The sequence below is a fragment of the Meles meles genome, chromosome 6 (assembly GCF_922984935.1).
Source record: "Meles meles chromosome 6, mMelMel3.1 paternal haplotype, whole genome shotgun sequence".
Taxonomy (NCBI): Eukaryota; Metazoa; Chordata; class Mammalia; order Carnivora; family Mustelidae; genus Meles; species Meles meles.
In genome coordinates, this window is record NC_060071.1 from 2,216,837 (window position 1) to 2,232,951 (window position 16,115).

At 59.1% G+C, this 16,115-nt stretch overlaps 1 protein-coding gene across 1 annotated transcript in view; it reads left to right on the forward strand.

Annotated features, from left to right (window-relative positions):
• The first annotated feature begins 369 nt into the window (after nt 1-369).
• Nucleotides 370-16,115, forward strand: part of ABHD17C (abhydrolase domain containing 17C, depalmitoylase) — a 40,782-nt gene continuing 25,036 nt past the window's right edge. The window contains exon 1 of the mRNA XM_046008408.1: nt 370-1,049. Coding sequence (XP_045864364.1) covers nt 475-1,049 — 575 coding nt within the window. The 5' untranslated portion in view covers nt 370-474. The remainder of the gene's footprint in view (nt 1,050-16,115) is intronic.

The following is a 16,115-nucleotide window of genomic DNA, read 5'->3' on the forward strand; positions in this document are numbered from 1 at the left end:
CGGGGACACGCGGCTCCTCTGGGGCCTTGTGCGTCCCGGGGACGGGCGCGCGCTCCCCTGGCCCGGCAGGTGGCCGCGCCCGCGGAGGGAGGGGGCGGCGGGGAGCCCCGCCCAGGTGCCCGGCCCCGCGCCGAGTCCCCGCGGGGGCGCCGGCGCGCGGTAACCCGGAAGTGGCGGCGGCGGGCGCGCGGGGGCAGGGGCGGCGCGCTGGAGCCATGGCCGCCGCCGCCGGCTTTGTGTGCCGCGCGCGGGCCCCGGCCGCTCGCGCCTCGCCCCGGCCGCGGGGCCGCCGCTGACCCGCCCCGGCTCAGAGCGCCGCGCCTGCCGGGCCCCGGCCCCGCCTCCCGGCCTCCCCGGCCCGCCTCCCGCCTCCTGCCGCCGGCCGGGCGGGCCGCAGCCGCCCTCCGCGCTCGCCCGCCCGCGTCCTCGCCCGCGCCCGCCCGGCCTCCAGCGGCGGGGCTCCCGGCCGCCCCGATGCCCGAGCCAGGCCCCAGGATGAACGGCTTCTCGCTGGGCGAGCTGTGCTGGCTCTTCTGCTGCCCGCCCTGCCCGAGCCGCATCGCCGCCAAGCTGGCCTTCCTGCCGCCCGAGCCCACCTACACGGTGCTGGCGCCCGAGCAGCGCGGCCCCGGGCCGGCCCCCGCCGCCGCCGCCGCCGCCGCGGCCCAGCCGGCGCCGCAGCAGCCCGAGGAGGGCGCGGGCGCGGGGCCCGGCGCGTGCAGCCTGCACCTGAGCGAGCGCGCCGACTGGCAGTACTCGCAGCGCGAGCTGGACGCCGTCGAGGTCTTCTTCTCGCGCACCGCCCGGGACAACCGGCTGGGCTGCATGTTCGTGCGCTGCGCGCCCTCCAGCCGCTACACGCTGCTCTTCTCGCACGGCAACGCCGTGGACCTGGGCCAGATGTGCAGCTTCTACATCGGCCTGGGCTCGCGCATCAACTGCAACATCTTCTCCTACGACTACTCGGGCTACGGCGTCAGCTCGGGCAAGCCCTCCGAGAAGAACCTGTACGCCGACATCGACGCCGCCTGGCAGGCGCTGCGCACGCGGTGAGCCCGGCGGGGGTCGCCAGGCCCGGCCTGCGGCCGAGTGACGGGGGGAGGGGAGGCGGGCAGGGGTGCCCTGGGGGTCGGCCCGCGGGGAGGGGTGTCCTTCCTCTCCAGGGCTGTGCGCCGGCAGAGTGGGACCCCCACCTGCCCCCGGGCCCCCGTGGATTCGCTCTTCTCCTCCATCCCCGGCCTTCTCCCACCCCCTCCCCAAATCCCACCAGCCCGCAGGTTCCTGGTGAGCTCAGACTCCGGGATTTGCCTGTTCAGGCAGGCCTAGGAGCCACCGGCCCACCGGCTGGGTCTTTTGTGGCTCTGGTCCCCGCCCGCGGAGGCGTGTTGGCGGCTCAAGTGTTGGGCAGGAGCAACTTGGTTCACGCTGAGTTTGTGTGAGCCCCGGCCGGAGCCTCACGGGCCTCTGACTGAAGTGACCTTGGGCAGACACAGGAGCCTCTCGACCTCGGGCTCCTCTCGTTTAATCCGGGGGCAAGAGGACATGACTTTCCATCCCCCCTTGTAAAGGGCTAGGAAGGGCCATGGGTGGGCAGCCCCGGAGGCAGCTGGAGGGGCGCCTGGTGTGGAGTTTGTCTTCTGGTGGGGAGGGGCAGAGTAGCCTGCTCCGTGTGGACAGGAAGCTAGCTGGTGGCTGTCCCCTGCACCTCCCACAGAGCCTCAGGAACAAGCCCAGGATGAGTTTGAATCTTACCTGGTAGGGTCTGGCAACTCGCTTGACCTTGAATTAGCATTCACAGGATTGAAAAGTGTTTATGGAGGGAGGCCCTTGGATGTTTGAGGGCCAAATGGCCGACCTGGTTTCTGGGTCAGAAAACTGGAGTTCTCGTCTCATCTTAGGAACACGCCACCTGTTTGTGCTCCCTGTGGGTGTTTGTGACTCCCCGCCTACCCCAGAGCAGTGATGGGGAAGGGACCGGAAATCACATCTATCATGCCGTCTGAGCTCTCCGGTTAAAAGAGTCCTCAGATTAAGTACAGGTGGCACGATTCTGGCAACGGGCACTTACGTGTTTTTGCCCAAAATGTGTTTGCTTGGCTTATGCGGATCGCCAACGTGAATGCTCCCAAATTACCCTTTGCGTTTCAGGGAAAATGCCTCGTCCAGCAGGAAGGCATTTGGGGTTTAATTTATATTGTTGTCTGTGTTCTCTTGGAATCCTGAAGGAGTTCACTGGGAGGATGCTTTCTCGAAAGTGGTTTGGGCAGACGAGGACGTATCATGTACAGATCTACTGAGTCAGGAGCCACAAGCCGTCGAAGGCCGCCTGTTCCAGTAAAGGGTTTCAAAACTCTGTCCTACACGATCAGTACATTGCCGCACTGTGCCGTTCATAAAGGTGTTAAGAATAAGGCTTGGCATTAAGTCTTTTAGAAAGGAACTGTCAAAATCCTACTTCGAGTATCGAGATGTGAGAATTTCTGTAGACCATTGTTCCTGTGTGTGCGTAACTACCTGAGAACGAAAGCCTGTCGGGCAGGAGGCTGGCCCTTGGCCTGGCGCCGAGTCCTCATGTCCCGGAGACTCTTGTCAGACTTCGTTTAAGGGTATTGTCTCTGGATCAACAGTTCGATTCAGTTTTGGCACATCTGTTGATAGGTCCACCCTGTGCCTACCATTTATTTAATTTTACAGCAGATTCGTGTCTGGGTGGATTCATGCCTCTGTCAAGTGGGGTAGAATTTAAAGGCTACCATGAGCATCTTAGAACTTGAAGAACTTGCAGATTGTCTAGCCCTGTGCTTTTCAGCGATCTGGAAGGTGACCCCACAGTCACACGTACAGGTCACACGTCGATCAGGCGCACACATCTACGTCCTATCCCTCTGTACATGTCCGTGGCCGAAGCACATGTTTCACAAACCACTATTTTTTCCACGGGCAATGTGCATGGCATAGTATAGTCTATTCAATATTTTTTTTAAAAAGAAAAAGAAAAATGCACATTGGTGGCCACAGAATGTATTTCCTGACTTCGGAACTCCGCTGTTGGGCGCCCACCTCGTCTGCCCGAGGCCCGGGGAACGCCCTCTCATGGTGGGCCGGCGGCAGGTCTCCAGGCCACGGGTTCCACACTGCCCGCTGCACCACAGAGTCCTGTGTGTCAGACCTCCCAGGAGGTGCATTCTGTGTGTTAGTTACTCTAGTGACACGGAGTCCCCCGATTCCGAAGCCGGGCCGTCCCCTCACTGCCTTCCTTCAGCTGACTCGTGTTCTCCCTGGCTCTCCTGCCTTCGCCTTGCCTGGAAGGTGCCGTGTTCTTTGCCCGTTTACAGCTCTGCTCAGGTCCTTGCCAAGGCAGAGAGCTGTCCACCGCAACCACGCCTGACCCCCTTTTCTACCTCCTTCCCTCTGTGTCTTCGTTGGGGATCTCTCTTCTGACCTCCTGGGTCACCGCATGGCTCACCGTCCTGATGGCACAGCCTGCCTTGTCCTGCGCCCTCTGTCTCTGTACTCAGCCTGCATCCCGCCTCCCTCCTCACCTTCACCTCTAGCCTCTGGCGTGTGTCCTTCTTCGGCGTTGGAAGCACTCGGTCCTGACCGGCTGCAGATTCGGACACTCTGTGCTCCTGGTACCTGGTACCCGGTCCCTTGGCCGGCACGTTTCATGCTCTTTCACTATGTCCTGCTCTTGAATGGTCTTTCCCACTAAACTGAGGCTCCCTGGAGGCAGGGACTCTGTGTCTTCTCTGTACCCTGCAGTGCCCTGAAATAATGGGTGCGTGTCAAGTATTTGTTTAATGAATTGCACTAGGGACGGCCCAGAAGTCCACAAATGAGATAAACGTAGTTTTTCCTAAGTCGGACTCTTACAAACAAGAGTCGGGTCTTATCGCATCTCCAGGGCTCCACTATCTGCGGCTTGAGCACAGACCGGATTGGGGAGGGTCTACAATGTATCGGCCTGGGGTCCCCGCCACTCTGTATCCATTATGTGCTTGTTCTGAGGACAGTGGAGCTTCTGTCGGGGCAGAGGAGGGAGAGTGGCCCTCCCTTGCTGTTCTCTTCATCTGGGCCCTCCCTGGTCTGCCGCAGCCCCGGGCGGACTTCCTGCACCGACACTGCCCCGGGTGCAAGCGACCCACGTGCCTGGGGACGGAGCAGGTCCTGCCGGTGAGGAGTGGCCAAGTGGCCGAGCAGTCCCAATGGAGCTTTGGGGAGGAAGTAAACAAACGCGAAGGCGAGAAGGGTGTTCGTTGCTTGTCGGCCGGTGGAGGATTATTTCAAGCATTTTTAAAAATGGTTAGAGAAGGTGTGGGATAGGAGCAGGTGTGAGGGCCAGGGCGGGGAGAGTGGGTGCTCTCCGAGTCCGCTCGGCTGCTTCAAGCAGGCGCCATAGCCCGGGGGTTCTTGGACAACAGGGATGCACGTCTGGTTCCAGAGGCAGGACATCTGAGGTCAGGACACCTGCGAGGTCGGGGTCGTGTGAGGACCCTCTTCCCGGCTGCAGACGGCTGGCTTCTCATGGCGTCCGCGCTTGGCAGAAGGTACCCGGGGGCGTTCTTGGGCTGCTTTTCTCAGGGCACTCACACCCTGGAAAGGTTCCACCGTCTGGACCTGACCACCTGCCAGAGGCCCCACCTCTCGATTCCGGCACTCTGGGGGCTGGTTTTCAGCATGGGACTGTGGGTGGGGACGTGAGCATCTAGTCCCCCCGCAGCTGGTGCGGGAACAAGGAGAGGTTCTCTGCAAGTGACAGCCGGAGCCCCAGTGAAAGCTTGAAGGTTAGGACGCGCCTTGTGTCTATAAATGTGACCACAAGCCGCTGAGGGAATGGGTGGGATCCCCTGGAAATGTCCGTGGAGGGAACGCTGATAAGCAGTGCAGCCTTCTCGGGAGGCGGCCTGGTAGCTCGAGCTGGGGAGGTGGTTGATTTGCTCCGTGTGGGTCGAGCTGCCTATTGGTTACTGTGGGGCAGGCAGGTTAAGCCCCTCAGCGCATGTCCTTGGGGGTCCTCCTGCAGACGGCACTCTGGGCCCCGGGACGAGAAGGTGTGAATCGAGCCAATTTGCAAGCAAACAGCCCAGAGAGCGAGGGGGGAGATGGGTGGCGAGAATTCTGGCTGGAACACTTCAATCTCGAAAAGGAGAGACGGCATCTGGGACTCCGCTATCACCAGAGCTCGCCGGGGTGACCGTCCGCAGAAGTTGTCCCAACCTTCTGTTTGTTGCAGAGACTGGAAGGGCGAGGCATTCGGTGACAGAAACAGGGACCCAATCAGAGGAAGCAAGTGCAGAGACAAAGAGAAATGACTTGTGGTGTCTCGGTGCCACAGGCAAATTACCGAAGACAGTAAGTTCAGTCGTTCATTCCCTTTACCAGCAGCCGCTCTCCATTAGCCCGGCGGGCCCGTGCTCCTGGCGGATACCGGGGGACAACCCCCTGGAGCATCGCTAATCCCCAACTCTTGCCTGCTTCCTTCTTTTTCTATTTTGTGAAAGGATGGACTTGATTTTGGAGACTTTTTTTTTTCAGCCGTAAGGTCTCCCCCGTGTATTACTGAACCAACCCACCAGTGCAGAGGCAAAGTAACAGAGAAACCATTTCCCCCAGTGAAACCTGGTGCATTGTGTAGGGTTGTCCAGGGAGCGGAGTAGGCATGTTGCAGAGTGATGGGGTAGGAACCTGGGGCCGTCGTGGGGCTCTAGTGAGTGTGCGAGTATAGTGAGTATGCGGGTGTAGTGAGTGTGCGAGTGTAGTGAGTGTGAGTGTAGTGAGTGTGCAGGTGTAGTGAGTGTGAGTGTAGTGAGTGTGCGAGTATAGTGAGTGTGCGGGTGTAGTGAGTGTGCAGGTGTAGTGAGCGTGCAAGTATAGTGAGTGTGCGAGGATAGTGAGTGTGTGGGTGTAGTGAGTGTGCAGGTATGGTGAACGTGCGAGTGCGGTGAGTGTGCACATATAGTGAGTGTGCACGTATAGTGAGCGTGTGGGTGTAGTGAGTGTGCGAGTATAGTGAGTGTGTGAGAGTAGTGAGCGTGCAGGTGTAGTGAGCGTGCGAGGATAGTGAGTGTGTGGGTGTAGTGAGTGTGCAAGGATAGTGAGTGTGGGTGTAGTGAGTGTGCGAGGATAGTGAGTGTGTGGGTGTAGTGAGTGTGCGGGTATAGTGAGTGTGCAGGTATGGTGAACGTGCGAGTGTGGTGAGTGTGCACGTATAGTGAGCGTGTGGGTGTAGTGAGTGTGCGAGTATAGTGAGTGTGTGAGTATAGTGAGTGTGCAGGTGTAGTGAGTGTGCGGGTATAGTGAGTGTGCGGGTGTGGTGAGCGTGCGAGTATAGTGAGTGTGTGAGGATAGTGTGTGTGTGGGTGTAGTGAGCGTGCAAGTATAGTGAGTGTGCGGGTGTAGTGAGTGTGCAGGTATGGTGAGCGTGTGAGTGTAGTGAGTGTGCGAGTGTAGTGAGTGTGCGCGTATGCCTGCCAGCTCCTGTGCCGTCTCGCATGGGCCTGGCTCCGTTCTCCTCGCCCGCCGCCTCGGAGCTGTCTGCGGTTCAAGTACCAGTTCTCGGCCGCATGCCCTGGGCAACGGGGTGGTCCCGCTTTGGCTTCCTGGCCAGGAATCTCCCGATCCTGGAGGTCTTGTGAGAAGATGTGGTGAGGGTCCGCCCACACCACAGTGATGGTGGAGAGGAGAGAGGGAGCTTCTAGAAGCGTTCCGGAAACGTAACCCTGTGCTGCTGTTTTATAAGTTCTGTGTCTGTGATTCGTAGGACCCGTAACTGGGCAACTCCTAAGTCCCAGGAAGGCCGTAGCAGGTGTTCTCGGGTGGGCCCCGTCTGTTGGCTGTGAGTCGCGTTCTGACTCTCAGGGTGGGTTTCTCCTGGGGGAGCGAAGCAGCTCCTTTCCCTGCGAAGGCGAAGTTACAGACCTGACTCGTCTGCGCCCCGTGTTCTCAGAGGGAGTATGACGGTGCCGTTAAGGGAAGGCCACTTAGGATTTCTACCTGGGTCTGACGGCCGGGGGGGTGAAGGGAACGGAATGTGATATGGAGAGTGGTTGACCCAGGGCCAGGCGCGGCGGTGTTTCCAGGAAGGGAACAGCGTGTTAGCTTGGAATTGAAGGTGGCCAGTGTGGAATAACGGGAGAGCGCAGCTCTCGGAGTCGACTCGCCGAAGCCGACGTGGGCAAATGCGTTTTGGGGGTCCGTACAGTGTCACTTCATTGCTCCCCGACCCGCGGAGCACATGTGCTGAGCCCGGCCGTTGGGGGGTGTCCCAGTGGCTCAGCATTCCTCTCCAGCGTCTGCAGACTCTGAGCTTCTGGGTCCATGGTTCACGGTTCCTTCTCGCGTTCATGGTTCCTTTTCCGGGCTCATGGCTCCTCCACGCTTCCATTCCAAGGGTGACCCACTGGACGGACTCGTGCGCGCTTCTGCGGGGAGGGGTGAGCGCGCCTTCCAGACGCATCCGTGTTTGTCCAGGGACCCTTGGAGGCTGGGCGTGGGGCCCGACCCCCCAGTGGAAGTGGCCTTTTCTCCCTTTTTGCTTTCTGGAGAAGTCATGTCAAGGATGTCCCCTGAGGGGACTGACTCTCTCCTCTCCTGGCCCATTGGCTCCTCTGCTCCTCTCCCCTGTCCGGGGACCCCACGGGAGCCCCTGGGGCCTGGCGTCCCCACACCTGCCTTCCCCGTGGTATTTTGCTTCAGCTCGTGGTGGGACTATGAATCTCTGCTTGAGGAGGCCTTGCTCGCAGGGACCCAAACTCTCAGTGCAGAGACACTTAGGAGAGCATTTGCTGGCGATCCGAAGGACTTCTTTTTTTTTTTTTTTTTCCAGGATTGCTTTAAATAATAGGCATCCTGATTTGTCTAAGAGATTGGATTTTTTTTTTAAAGATTTTACTTATTTATTTGACAGACAAGTGAGAGAGGGAACATAAGCAGGGGGAGAGGGAGAAGCAGGCTTCCTGCCAAACAGGGAGCCCGATGCGGGGCTTGATCCCAGGACCCTGGGATGACCTGAGTCGAAGGCAGACGCTCCACTGACTGCCATCCGGGTGCCCGAGAGAGTGAATTAACAGACCTTAGATATCACAGTTAGTTAGATGAGTACAGAACCTTTGCGGCGAGGGAAATTCGTCCCGATTCCGGCACTCCTTCCAGTCCCTCATGTCCCCTTGCACGAGGCACATCCTGGGGGAGGGGCTGGGCCTGGGTGCGTCCAGTCCCCCGGCGCTGGCGGGGAGCTCTGGCTGCAGGGGTGGCAAGGCTTGTCCACGGAGCTCTGGCCTCGACGAGCCTCGCTCTGACCGAAGGGCACAGGCTTTGCAGAACAGCCCACAGCTGATTCCTTAAAGCGGGTCAGTAGGTCAGCGAAGCTGCTGTCTTTCTGTGACCGCCTGTGTGGGCTCCTGTGGCGACTGGCCATGGGGGACCAGGCCTCCCCTCCCCTGGCCCTTACCTCTCCTGCCCTGTAGCCCACAGCCATCCCCTGGGATGGCTGGCAGCTGGTGGCCGGTGGCCGGGGCCATGGACCTGGCTGTGGGCAGGCTGGGTGTGGGCAGCCGGGGACACGGGGGCAAGCGTGCCCTTGTGGCGCCTGCACCGCTCCAGCCAGAGGTCTCCAGCTCGAGACGACTCGGTGAGCTATCTCTTCATTTGGCTGACTTACAGCTGAACTGATTCCTGGCCCTTCTGTCAGAGCAACACAGCAAGGTTGTCTCAAGGGCGACCTGGCGAGGAACGTTCCTGCGAGTCTGAGCTTTCCTCTGGTGCTTCCGTGGCGAAGGGCAGGAAGTCACGCCGACCCGAGATCCTGCCCGAGTTGCTTTTAGCCACTGGGCCTCGGGCAGGCCTCCTAACCTGTGTGGACCTCAGGTCCGGTCATGACCGTCCTGGTCCTGGGGGCGGCCCCCATGTGAGGTGCGTGAGCCCAGTGCCCCCCACACAGCAGGAGCACGGCGAGGGGGTTGTTGTTCACGATCGTGACTGACATTATTCGAGCCGCCATCGGCACGTGTTCGGCTCACGCAGACCGCCAGGCACTTAGGTCTGAAAGACTGCTGGAGATCCCGCGTCCTTCCCTGCTCTCCGCGGGCGCGAGCCGCACGCGGGGCTGGCCCGGCTCAGTGGGTGTGGGCGCAGAGAACAGCCGAGACGACTCGGTTGGGCAGGCTTCCCCCCGGCCCCCCCTTTATCCGTGGGAGGTTTGTTTCAAGACATTGCACGGAACCTGCGCTGTTGGGCTTTTCCTCGGGCACACGTGCCTGTGATCAGCATGTAAATGAGGCCCCAAGGGAGGGGACAACAAGGACGCGTAATACAGTGGGACCTTCCGAGCAGTACGCGGTGATGAAGGTGCCCTGGACGTGTTCTCCCGCTCAAACCGCCGTGCTGTGCCGGACTCACCCTCCTGACGTGATGAGATGGTGTGAGGGGGTGACGGAGGCGTGGGGACGTGGTGTCGGGCTGCTGGTGACCTGACGTTGTGTCGGAAGGAGGATCACTGGTCCCGACCAGTGATCCTGGTCGAGCGCCAGGACCTGGATGCCTCGGACAGTGGGAGGCTGTGTGTGGCCGTGGTGCAGAGGCGATCTGGATTGTCTCCTCTGCGTCTCCCAGTTTCACCCTGGGGAGCAGAATGCGCTGGTGTTCTAAATCGGGGGGTACTTCATCCGCCAAGGTGCTTATGTGCCCAGAGGAGAACTTGAAAGGAGAGGAAACTACCTGTAATCCCACGCCCCCCACTGCCTCCCTCCTCGCGCCCTTCGCAGGCCTCGCTTGCGGGCGTGGGCAGTGCGGTCTGGCAGGAGACTTCTTGGGGCGTCGCGTCAGGGATGGGGGACGAGAAACCCAGTCCCTGCCCACCACTCAGGACACATGCTGGTAGCTGTTGACTAACGCGACGACCTTCCGTAGATCCTTACCCTTCCCTTTTCTTCGAGTTGGCCCAGGGACCTGAATCGCACGCTTCCTTCTAAAATATGAATGCTCTCACGATGCCTCAGGCCTCCGAGTCCTGTTGGGTTTTCAAGGCTCTGGTCATGGAGCTCATTGACAACTTCCACGCGATCGATTCCCTTCAGAGCGCTAGAGGACCGAGGCACCGTGGTGAAATTGGAAACCGTCCTTCCAGAAAGCCTCGGTCATTCAGCGTCGGATGGCTCGGTGACTGGCTGCCTGTCCGCGATCTGCTGAATCACCGAACAGAGCCCGACCTCCGGATCACTCATTAGCAGAGCGGCTCTAATTTTCAAATACAAACGGGGCGCAGAGGAATCCTGGTGCTGGTTATTCGCTTCCTCCTCTGGTTTACGTTTTTGGGTGGTTCAGATGAAATCCGGGCAGCTAGGCTGTGGGGAGAACATCAGGCGAGCCTGTGCTCAGGATACGTCCGTGGTGCAAGCGTCCGGACGTTAATGCTAGCTGCTGGCTCTCCGCTCTGCTGTTACGGCTGGGAATCCAGTGAGAATTCCAGCTTTCCCAAAACTATGTTTAGTGATTGTCGAGGGCAGAACCAAACCGCGTGTTGTATAATTACCTTTCCTGCAGAGGTCCGGACCTCAGGCGAGAGGGGTGTGGATGCCAGTTTAACTTAAATATTTTGGTTCCTCCGTATTGTCATGCGTAACTCAAGGGTTTTTCACAGATGCCCTCTTCTGCACCATGCAAACTGCCCTGGGGTATCACTTTAGTTTTCGCAGGTGTATAGAAGGAAAGGACCATTCACACCTTAATGAACTCTGTGTGTTTGTGTTATGTAAACGGACTGGAGGAACTCATTTTCTAAAGGAGCTCACTGTCATGTGATTCACTGGAAGACATTGGTTTTTCCCACAAAAACGTCAAGAAAACCCCAGAATGGTCCTAGGCGAGGGAGGAGGGTGGTCAGGCTGTGCTCTCACTGGGGAGGGTTTCGGGTCTCTGCCTCTGTCCCTGAAGCTCAGCAAGGGCTCAGCAAGGGCTCCCCGGCCTGGGGCTCCAGCCCTGCCGCAGCTCAGAGTCTGCCCTCGGGCTGACCCGTCACACTTCCTTGTGTGGCTTCCTTGTCTCCGGGTCCTCCTCTCCGGGGTCCCCCTGTCCGTCCGCACATCTGGCCAGCCACGTCAGTTGGCACACCTGGACCCCGGCTTCCTTGACTGCCCCGCCCGGGCCGACCTCCCCGGCGTCCTGCTCCTCACCCCTGCTTCCTGGCTGCCCGGCCCGTCCCTGGCTGACACTCCCCTCTACCACCCTGTGCCCGTCCCTGGTGCCCATCCCTGGCCCCCGTCCGCAGCCACACCTCGTACCTGTTGTCTCCAGCAACGCTCCCTGGCCAGGCCTTTGGATTATGAAGTATCCTTTTCTGACTCAATCTCATATCCTGTTGGGTCTGTTTGTTTAACAAGTGTATTAAGGGCCTGCCATGGGCCAGACGTGCTTCCTGAACAAAACACACACAAAATCCCCGCCGGCTGACGCTTTCCCTCCCGGGGGGCACACGCCCAGGAAAAGCAGTCATCCCAGTAATTACGTGAACAGTGTTTGGGGAGAATGTGATCCATGTTACTGGGAAAAGAGAAGAAGGTCGAAGACAGTCGGCCGGTGGCAATAAGAAAGCGGGCATGTGCAGGGCCGTTTGAAAAGGTGACAGTGGGCTTCGTCCCGAAAATGACATCGGGCCTAAAGCAGTTCGCAGTTAGCAGGGCTGACCCTGTGGCTCTGTGCAGGAAGGGCCGGGGACAAAGGTCCTGAGTTCACAGAGCATCCCGGACGTTGGTGTTGGAGCAGGGCCAGTGAGGTGCCCGATGGGGGTAGTGGGAACCCGGACGGGGTCACCGGGTTTGGGGGGGCTCCTAGCTGGCCTCGTAGGCCACTGGGTTGGGCTTGTGTGGCTTGGAATGGGAACCTCGGGGACAGAAGTAACGGGATTCAGTGGCTCTTGGGGATGTGTCCGTGCGAACTGGAGGGTCAGGGTCCCCGGGGAGGGGGGAGGAAGGCCGGTGAGGACCCGCTGCAGGACCGTAGGTTAGAGATGGGGGCGGTGTGGGCCACACGCGTGGTGGCAGAGGTGGTGGGAGGTGCTGGGATCCGGGGTGTTCTTTCTGAGGTCGGTCACCAGCATTTGCCAAGTCGAGCGGGGAAGGGGAGGGTCTAGGATGAGTCCTGGGGTTTGGGCTGGAGCAGCGGGAAGCCTGAGTCATTCCTCATCGAGGCGGCAGGGGGCTGGAGAGGCTCCCCAGTGGGGAGGCGGGCAGGGAGTCTTGCTTTGTCTCTGTTGCCTTCGAGATGCCCACCCTGGGGACACACAGAGGAGGCGACGGGGTGTGAGCCTGGACTTCAAGAGCAAGGGTGGGATACATTTTGCAATTGTCCCTTCCAAGAAGGAAACCATGAAATCAAAAGCCAACTTGGGGGAATAGGCATCTGCCTGGGGACCCCCTGCCCCTGTCCATGCCCCGTTCAGCCTGCACCCGGGAAGCCCCAGGCCCCTGCAGGCACCCTGTGTAGGAGGGTCCAATGTCCCTGTGACAGCCCTGTCCCTGGGGGGTGGCCCTGAGGTGTCAGGGGGTCCTGGGTGCTGCTCCCGGGTCACACTTTTTACCTGGAGATTTGCCCCCCCCGATCTCTCCCAAGACACCCGGGGAGCTGCTGTCACACCCCAAGCATCGGGATGTTCCCATCAGAGGTGCTGCCCACTCCCGTGTCCTGCTGTCCTCCCTGGGGTCCCTTCGGAGCTGCAAGCCTCCTGGCATCCCTGAGACTAGTTTCTGAAAGCCTGACTCTCAGTGGGGACGAGCACGTCAGGGCGTGGGCAGTGGGAATGGACCCTGAGTACCTTTGTGGGACCAGGCGTGGTGACGACCACGGTCTCCTTCGTGTGGCGGCGCCCACCTGCCTCTTTCCCCAGACTTCCCCTCTGAGCTGAAAGGCGGACCGGAGGGGGTCTCTGTAGCACCTGCCCCTTCCGTGGCCCCTTCCTCCGTGGTCTTTGCCCTGTCGCCTTGTCTCCACGTTTCCCACGAACTGCAAAGGTAATGCACTGACATTGTTGGTAATTAATGCAAAGCTAATGCCTTAACAATATGGTCGGAGGGTTTGGCCCTGAGTCTCTCAGGACCCGTCTCATGGGTCCTCAGCTCTTCTCTGGATGGTGCTCGTCAGCAGGAAGGGCCGCCGTGTGTCCACGAGGAGGAGATGCCTCGGCTCCCTGCGCCCTTCCCGGACCAGCCTTCCGCACCCGCACACGCCGTTGACCATCCCTCCCATGCCCGCTGGCCCGTTGCCCCTGCAGCGTCTTGCTAGCGAGCCCGGTCGTGATCTCTGCTCCCAATGCCCTTGTCGCTGCCAGTGAGAGCTCCTGGGTAGTTGGGCCGGCGTCTGGCCCTGAGGACAGGGCCCTGCTCTGGTTCTCCGCAGACTCACACGGAGCCCTGCGCGGGCTTGGAAGGCCCTTGGTGGGACGAGTAGATCCCGAGGAGGGGCTGTGGGCCCTGAGGTTGCCTTCTTTTCAGCTTCGAGACTCAGGGCGCTCATGTCCTGTGATCCCGGGAATGGAGGCCTCAGGTAGCCGTGGGCATCCCAGCTGCTGCCAGTGGCTGGGGGGTCTCTCTGCTGCGCTGAGTGTGAGTGCGTAACCCGGCCCCGGGTCAGGGGGACCTGAGATGCTGCCCGCAGCCCTCCGCCCGCGCACGCCCAGTCTGCCTTCTGCAGGACGCAGCTGATTTCCTGAGTGACACCTGACAGTGGCACGGGTCCAGGCAGGGTGACGGGAGGGCGGAGAGGAGACGGAGCCCGTCTCTCGTTCTGGGCGGTTCTGCGCGGGAGTGCGGGCACGTTCACCTGCTGCGTGTGGCCTTGCTGTCCCCACGCGCACACGGCGGCCGCTGCTTTCTGACGTGTTTTCGTAAGACCCGGTCGTTGTTCTCGGGGAATCTGTGTTTCGTGTCAGCTGACGACGACGAGAGTGCAGAGTTGGAGGAACGGGGCGCCTGGAATCCCACGGGCTGCCCGTGAGTGACCGTCACTGCCTCAGGACCTTGAGACCGACACACCAGCTCTGTTTTTCCCTTTGCTGAAAATTTTTTTTTTTTTTTTACTTTACTGTTATGTACCAGATAAGTAAAATATCGCAGTGAACCCCATGCCCTCGTCACCCTCCTTTGACCCTTCAACGGTTTCCAGTATCTGCAGCAATTGAGGCAGCCCTCCCCTCCCCCACTCTATGGTCACTCTCCTCTCGGTCTCTTTCATTGTAAGGAAAACTCGCATCGTGGAAGTGCACAGATCCTCTCCCAGCTCTCCGGTCTCCTGGCCATCTCTCGCTGTGTGTGTCGGCCTCGGGCATTTTGGGGAGCCAGCTGCAGACACGGGCTTTCCTGGGTGCCCTGTGCTCGGTGTCCGCCGTCTTTCGAGTATGGATCGCAGTAGAGAATAGATCGAAGGGAGACATTAGATCCATTTCACACCAAACAGTATCCAAAGGAAAGGGGCTGGAGTCCTGGCCATTGTTTTCAACATCACTGTTGTAAAGATGGGTGGATGGGGGGATGGGGGGATGGCTGGGTGTGTGGATGGATGGCTGGATGGCTGGATGGGTGGATGGGTGGATGGGAGGAAGGAGGGAAGGAGGGAAGGATGGGAAGAAGGGAGAGACAGGAGCTCAGGGGTGTGTCACATTTATCTAGAGCGAGTGGGGTGCATTCAGGAGAGAGAAGGATCACTGGTGTGGAGCTGGGAGGTGGGACTCCTTACTGGGTACTGACACACAAGGCCGTGTGGCCGGGGAGTCACGTGCTGTGTTTGAGCCCGTTTTCTCGGTTCCCAAACAGGAGCTTTGCTGTGGGTGTCCGTGTGGGCTTGGCCATCACTCACTGGACGTCTCTGTACCGAGCACATTTCCTGTGGGACATAACTCTGATCATCACGATCATCACACACCGTGAGGCAGGGACTCTGGTCACCTCCGTCTTAGAAACTGGGAGACTGAGGACCAGGACAGATGAGTGACTTGCCCAGGGCCACACTGGGAGACCGAGGACCAGGACAGATGAGTGACTTGCCCAGGGCCACACAGAGTGAAGAGGTGAGCAGGGGCTTGGACCCAGGCAGCCTGACCCTGGGGCTCCGGTTCCAAAATCAGGTGATGTTCTCTCCATCTGTGGCCCCCAGGGTGATGGGAGATGAGCATCTCGGAAGGTGCTCAAGACTGCGCTGGGCGCCAAGAGAAAACACCAGAACTTGTGTTTCTGTTCATGATTCATTGCTTTTCTATGTCTCTCTTTTATTTTTATTTTATTTTTTTAAAAGATTTTATTAATTTATTTGACAGATCACAGGTAGGCAGAGAGGCAGGCAGAGAGAGGGGAAGCAGGCTCCCTGCTGAGCAGAGAACCTGATGTGGAGCTGGGTCCCAGGACCCTGGGATCATGACCTGAGCCGAAGGCAGAGGCTTTAACCCACTGAGCCACCCAGGCGCCCGTCAGTGTCTTTTATGTTAAATTTAAGATTTGTGTGTGTATATACGTATCAGAAACACGTGCTCTCCTTTTTGAGAAGGAGGTCACATGGTGGGAAGTCCAGATTGATATTGTTATACTTAATAATTTTTGGATTTCTCTTCTGAGAACCACAGGATCTGAGCACGATGAGAAATTTAAATTTTTAGAATTTCCAACCCCCCAACAATTGGAGTGCCTGGTAGATCTCAGGTGCTGGGCCGGATGCTGGGTACAAGCTTTCATTGTTACTAGATCTTTTATGGTAGGAAACACCCCTTCGATTTGCATTTTAAAGGTGACTTTGAATACCCTGAGAGAGGCTCCCCTCCCCCTGGAATTCTGTACTTTTGTCTAACAGCATTCTGAAGACCCAAAAAAAAAGAAGTCTCCGGAACCTTTGGAAATCAGTTGAAAGGAAGAAAAGAAATGATTCTTTTCTAGTGGGATGGTGGTTGTGCCTGCTCTGCCTTTCGCGTTGCGGGTTCTGAAACATGGGAGATGCTGAGGGGCTGGTGTGCTAACCTCTGGAACTTTCCGTGGGCGGCAGGTGCAGAGGGCAGGGGCAAGGACGATGACATGGCCAGACTGCCCTGGGGTCCACTCCTGCCTCTGTGGGTTCCTCTGGGTCTCAGTGTTTTCTCCGGTAAA